Raw genomic sequence first — 5,922 nt, 5'->3', positions numbered from 1 at the left:
ATATTTTAAGTGCACGTATTATTATATTACTTTATATGTAAACTAACCTAGCTAGGACATCTCCAAATTCTTAGCTTAATAAGTTGATTTGAAAAACAATTATGATGAAAAAGCAGCTTAATCAGTTCATCTACCAATTAATAAATGCCAAATCAACTTAGATTCAAGCGTTACCTAAAGTATTTTTGAACTGATAACATAGATTTTTTTCGTAGTATGTTGTGACTAAAATTAAAGTTTAGTTGTATAGGCCCAAACTGTAGACCTCAAGAACTTGAATGCAAGAACAAATTTCATTTTCAATATAAATTTTATTAATGAAGAAAAAGGCAAAACATCGTAGAGCCATATATTATGTACAAGTTAGGTAAACAGAAAGGAAAAATAAAAACGTGCAAAATCTTATCAATATCGCATCATATAAGATGCATGAGATTACATCTCAAAATTAATTGGTGATAAGTAATGTAACTCATGTTTTTATGTATTGTTGAACATGTTCACACACTTTCCATGTGAGACATTTTTTTTCTAACATCTCCCTCAAGATTTTGCTTACCAATCTTGAACGGCTCGATCACAACTTTTTTTGGCTCACTATCCCCGAATCACAAGTAACACTTTTGACTCTTTTTTTGGACCATTTTGGGATTTGGATGAGATATTTACTCGTTAGAGTTTTCTTTAGCTCTTGATACTATGTTAGGATGTGAAAAGTAGTCTAAAAGTAGAATGAAATATATGGTAAGATGCATTATATTCCATCTCAAAATTAATTTGTGATAATTAGAATAACTCATACTCTTATGTATTGTTGAATGTAGCTCCACACACTTTTTATTTGATATATTTTTCTCAAACAATTATATACAATAAGTTAGGTAAACAGAAAAGAGAAATAAAAACGTGCAAAAAATCTTACATTATTCTAATGTATCACTGCCACAGCATATATATGTATTTATAGAATACAGCTACTTTTCAACTCACTCAATTATTGCCTCTCTCCATTCAATCTCAACCATGTCTTCCACACTCTCTCAGGTTGGTCTTCCACATTACTTTCTATTCTTTCCTTAGATTATTTCACTTTGTCTGACCAAGTCTCATCTCACTCATGATTTTCATTCATGCAGGGTAAGCTGAAAACATCTTTCTTCTTCAAGTTTGGATTGTTCATTTTGTTGCAGACTAGTTATGCAAGCTCGTTTAAGAAGGTGGAAGCTTCGGCGTTGCCTTTCAACATCTTGGACACGAACAATAATGGACCGCAGAAGCTCACAAAAGGAGTAGTTGATGTAGGGCATGGTGGCAAGGTTCCTGTGACTCCTTTAGTGCTCGAACACGCCTTGAGGCCTCCCACGAATCTATACACGGCTGATGCACCTCATACAGCCACCGTTCTCTCTGTCGAGAAGATTACCGGTGAAAACGCTTCTACAGAGATTTACCACATCGTGTTTGATCATGGTCGCTTTCTTCCTCACTGGGAGGGACAAGTTTTCGGTGTAATGCCCGCGGTAAGGATATGCTACATAGTTTTATATATTTAAATGATTGATGACCGTAGTTCGATCAATAATGGATGGCAAAAAAGCCCGGTGAATTGGGGGGATGGGAGGCCTGACCTGACGGGGCAACCACTGATTTTGATATAAACAGGGTGAAAATGGAGTGGGTCGAGATCCGACCTGACCTCTAGCTATGGAAGCGGGTCGGATCACGACCCAACTAATTTTTTTTTTTAGTAATTAAAGATTTTTTTCAAAAAATTAATTACTATCATTATTTACTTACGATAATCTATAATCCAAATATATATATATATATTTAAAAGAAATAGACGAGAAAATTAATGTCGACTTTGATGTATATTAAATTTTATTTTATTTTAGTATGCAAGATTATTTATAAAATATTGGGCAACTCATTTGTCTAATATGACATATTTTTTTTGCCATTTATTTTTATATTATAACATTTTTTTAATAAAATAAATTAATTTTTCATCTATTAAAGAAAAAAAAAACCTTATTAGGTCAGGTCTGACCCGCTCTATCACATTCATGGCAGGTCTGACTTGACCCGCATAAAAAACCTGAACGAGCACTATAAAAAAATCTTAGTTTTAGTCACAATAAATTTTGTGTCTAGTAAAAGAATTTTGACTTAAAAATAATAATTTTACCTTAGTCATCACTAAAAAGTCTATGACAAACTATTAGTCACAAAAATCACAATTTGTTGTCATTAAATATATTTTTAGTCACAAAAATCACAATTTGTGATTAAAAGTTTCATTTAGTCACAAAATATATATTGTGACTAAAAAGTTGTCACTAAATGATACATTTATTTGTAGTGGGGGCAAGTCAGGACGAGAGCTTAACGGGTTGGGGCACATCTTTAGCGGGCCAGACGGACCCTCCCCATTTACATCCCTAGTTAATATTTAGTTATTAGTTGGACTCTCTGGAAGGAACAGAATTTATTCTCTCATGGCACGAAATTTGGGCGGGTTTTGATTAATGTTATAAAGTATTTGAAGGGGCTTAACAAAAGATGAGGTAAAACTTATATGTGATGAAGTTTAAAATCCAATTTTATTTTGTATAATTTAATAAGCAGTGTTCCACCACACATTATTATGTGATGTTGACTAACTTAACGTACTAAGCAACATATTTTTATTGTTTTTTTTATAAAATAATTATATTTTTAGTTATTTTAGATAATAGTATCTTTTTGGTAATTTTTTACCGTCTTCCAATCAAAATTTGGTCAACATCTTATGTTTACCCATTAGACATCTTGTGACGTCATCCCACGAAAAATTATTAAAAAAAAAAACAAATTTTGCATCATGAGGTTAAAAAAAATATTTTTTTTTTTCACCCAATTTCTCATCTAATCACAGTACTTTTCTTTATATATATTCATAATTATAAATCTAATTTGTGTTGGCAGCCCAAAAATCCTTTCGATATTGGAAATTCGTCAAACATTAGATACTTTTCCGCAGCTTCTTCAAGATATGGAGATACGTTTAATGGTATAACAGCAAGCTTATGTGTGAGTCTTGTCGTTGGTAGCACTAGTGAAGTTTTATTTGTTTGAAACTAATTAGTTTTACCGTGGAATTGTCAGGTGTATATGTCTGGTGAAGAAGATACACAAGATCAATTACAAAAAATCAAAGATTATCTCGAGGCATCGTTCGTGTCACACAATACCATAACTATCACTGATAATCCACTCTTTCAGCATCATTATCAACGTGTAGAGTCTGTTAAAGAGCCATTATTATCTGACAACAAATCTAATTCTGACGATTCAGTTTGATCTTATAGAACAATGGCCCAGCAAAGGACGTTGAATGAGTTGGCAGTGCCAGATCTTGACCAACAACTGCTTTGCATTCAATATCCACCTTTAAATGTCAACTTTGAGTTGAAGTCGGGCCTCATTCACTTATTTACCTCTTTCCATGGGTTGGCCGGTGAGGACCCGAATAAACATTTGAAGGAGTTTCATATTGTCTGTTCTAGTATGAAACCTGTTGCAGTGACTGAAGAACATATTAAGCTACGAGCGTTTCCTTTCTCCCTGAAGGATGAAGCTAAAAAGTGGATGTACTATTTTCCACCCGGTACTTTTGAAACCTGGAATGGTACGAAGACTATGTTCTTGGAATGATATTTTCCAGCATCTAAAGTAGGAATCATCAGGAAAGAGATCTGAGGTAATATACAGCGGAGTCATTGTATGAATATTGGGAGAGGTTTAAGCGATTATGTGCTAGGTGCCCTCATCATCAGATAAATGAACAACTCCTAATCCAGTACTTTTATGAATAGGAGTATGATTGATGCAGCTAGTGAGGGTGCACTAGTTGATAAGACTCCTGCTGCAGCCAGGAGCTTGATTTTTAATATGGCTGCCAACTCACAACAGTTTGGCATTTTCCAAGATCCTAATCCACCACCAAAGATAGTTAATGAGCTGAGTAATTCCAACGAAAACCATCTTGGTCATCAACTGGCTCAATTAATATTAGTGGTACAACAACTTGCTTTAGGCCAACAGGTGTGTCCATGTGGAATATGTCAAGTTGTGGAGCATGTTACTGATACTTGATCTACTCTATTTGAGGGAGAGACCGAGGGTGTTAATGCTGTAAGTAATTTCCCAGGTCAACTACGCCAGATGTACTATGAACCTTTTTCACAAACCTATAATCCCGGCTAGTGTTGACATGAAGAGAATTTTAATATTATATTTTTTTTTCCAATTTACTTACGATACTAAAAATTACACTAAAAAATATATTCTACATTATTATATTCCCCAAAAAATATACATTATATTATTTTATTTTATATTAATAAATTAGCACGTTGGAATAAAATACCGATAGAAAAGAAAAAGACTTTTTTTGAGGTGATGTTGACATGAAGAGTTAATTTGTCCAAGAAGTAATAATGTCTTTGCATGCTCATTTATGCATATGTATGTATGGGTATGGCTTTGGTGCGGGTGTACGAAAGGGTCGCATATGTGCGGCTGTTTTTTTGTTGTTGTTGTGATTGCTTCAAAGCATTAGGTATTATTTTGTATGGTGGAGATGCATGTACTGTATATTTTTTGTTTTAATTTATTTCCAATTATATTAATTTATAATTCTTTTTTCTCATGTGTATTTAGCAAAAAGTCTTTAGACGAGACGACAAGCACTTCAACACAGCAAAGACTTCGATAAATCATCGACTCAATTGCAGAGGTAAGGTGATGCTTTGTTGCCCGACGCTCTGGTTTAGTCTCTCCAAAGCTCCCGAGCCTACCACGAACTCAAGCCGATACCGTGTGACGAGAAGTTCTCCATCAAACCGTGTGGCTGCATGCACAATGGTGCTCATCGAAGTGGAAAGGCCAAGGGGTGGTGGGTGGTGGCTCTCGTCGAACGGAAGCCAGAGTCGTGGTGACTGTGGAGTTGTCCTGTTGGTGGCTTTGTCGTTGGAGGAGAAAACCGAGCCTCTCAGTGGTGCTACGAAATTCACGTCGAAGAAGAGGGAGACTCAACCTGTAAATAATTAACATATATACTATTAGTTACATAACTTAAAATAAATAACAAACAAAATCTGTCGAGCTACTACCGTCGGTGCCATGCAGAATTGACTCTACCTCCACGTTGCTCACGTTCTCTCCGCCACTTATAGAGCATCGCCAAGAGGCCTCATATCCCCCATCTCATCTCCTCTCACATTCAAAACTTAGAAAAGGTCTCCCTCCTTTATTATATTTATATTCATATATACATAATCTACTTATTTAGTTTATAATTTTGATTTGATCGTTGAGATTGTGTGAGTCTTGTTTTATGTATTTACAACACATGTATAAATATATAATCAATCTATATATATATATATGTATATATGTGTAAATACATATACATGCCTATAATAACATTATATTCTTTCTATATATACAATCAAGCTATATCTATATATATAGGCCAAACCAGTGATATATATATATAAATATATATATATATATATATCTTGATCTAAAGTTTCTTAATTTTGATATGGGTACATCGTCTTTGCTCCCCAACAAATATTCTATTTTTGTAATAAATATCATAAAAAAATCAGAATCCAATATTTCATCAATTTAATTATTATTTCACTACATGTATATGTGGTTAAAAAATCTCCCCAAAAAATATTATATTTTTGTAATAAATATCATAAAAAAATCAGAATCTAATATTTCATCAATTTAATTATTATTTCACTACACGTATATGTGGTTAAAAAATTTATAACAATAGCAACAAAGTATATTACATATATGTACACTCTAGAATCCAAACCAACATTGACAATATATATATGCCCACCAACAAAAAAAAATATT

At 33.5% G+C, this 5,922-nt stretch overlaps 1 protein-coding gene across 3 annotated transcripts; it reads left to right on the top strand.

Annotated features, from left to right (window-relative positions):
* The first annotated feature begins 979 nt into the window (after positions 1-979).
* LOC133810252 (ferredoxin--NADP reductase, root-type isozyme, chloroplastic-like) lies at positions 980-5,360 on the top strand. Of its 3 annotated transcripts, XR_009881971.1 has the most exons (5): positions 980-1,044; positions 1,137-1,520; positions 2,968-3,052; positions 3,148-4,176; positions 4,705-5,360. XR_009881971.1 is itself a non-coding variant. In XM_062246022.1 (4 exons), the coding sequence occupies exons 1-4, from the start codon at positions 1,024-1,026 to the stop codon at positions 3,162-3,164; spliced, it is 507 nt and encodes a 168-aa protein (XP_062102006.1). In that variant the 5' UTR covers positions 980-1,023; the 3' UTR covers positions 3,165-4,294. The 3 variants fall into 3 exon arrangements, 2 of the variants coding, with proteins under 2 accessions (XP_062102006.1, XP_062102005.1); XM_062246022.1 differs by lacking the exon at positions 4,705-5,360 and having other exon boundaries at positions 3,148-4,294; XM_062246021.1 differs by lacking the exons at positions 3,148-4,176; positions 4,705-5,360 and having other exon boundaries at positions 2,968-3,139.
* Positions 5,361-5,922: the final 562 nt, after the last annotated feature.

Source organism: Humulus lupulus, unplaced genomic scaffold (genome assembly GCF_963169125.1).
Source record: "Humulus lupulus unplaced genomic scaffold, drHumLupu1.1 SCAFFOLD_43, whole genome shotgun sequence".
NCBI lineage: Eukaryota > Viridiplantae > Streptophyta > Magnoliopsida > Rosales > Cannabaceae > Humulus > Humulus lupulus.
The sequence above is the reverse complement of the archived record's forward strand: the minus strand, read 5'-3'. Positions and strand labels throughout refer to the sequence as shown.

Bases quoted from the DNA above. Each gene is read 5' to 3' on its own strand.
- LOC133810252 (XM_062246021.1), top strand. From the start codon at position 1,024: ATGTCTTCCACACTCTCTCAG. The intron at 1,045-1,136 runs GTTGGTCTTCCA...TCATTCATGCAG, and splicing joins TGTCTTCCACACTCTCTCAG to GGTAAGCTGAAAACATCTTT. The intron at 1,521-2,967 runs GTAAGGATATGC...TTGTGTTGGCAG, and splicing joins TTTTCGGTGTAATGCCCGCG to CCCAAAAATCCTTTCGATAT.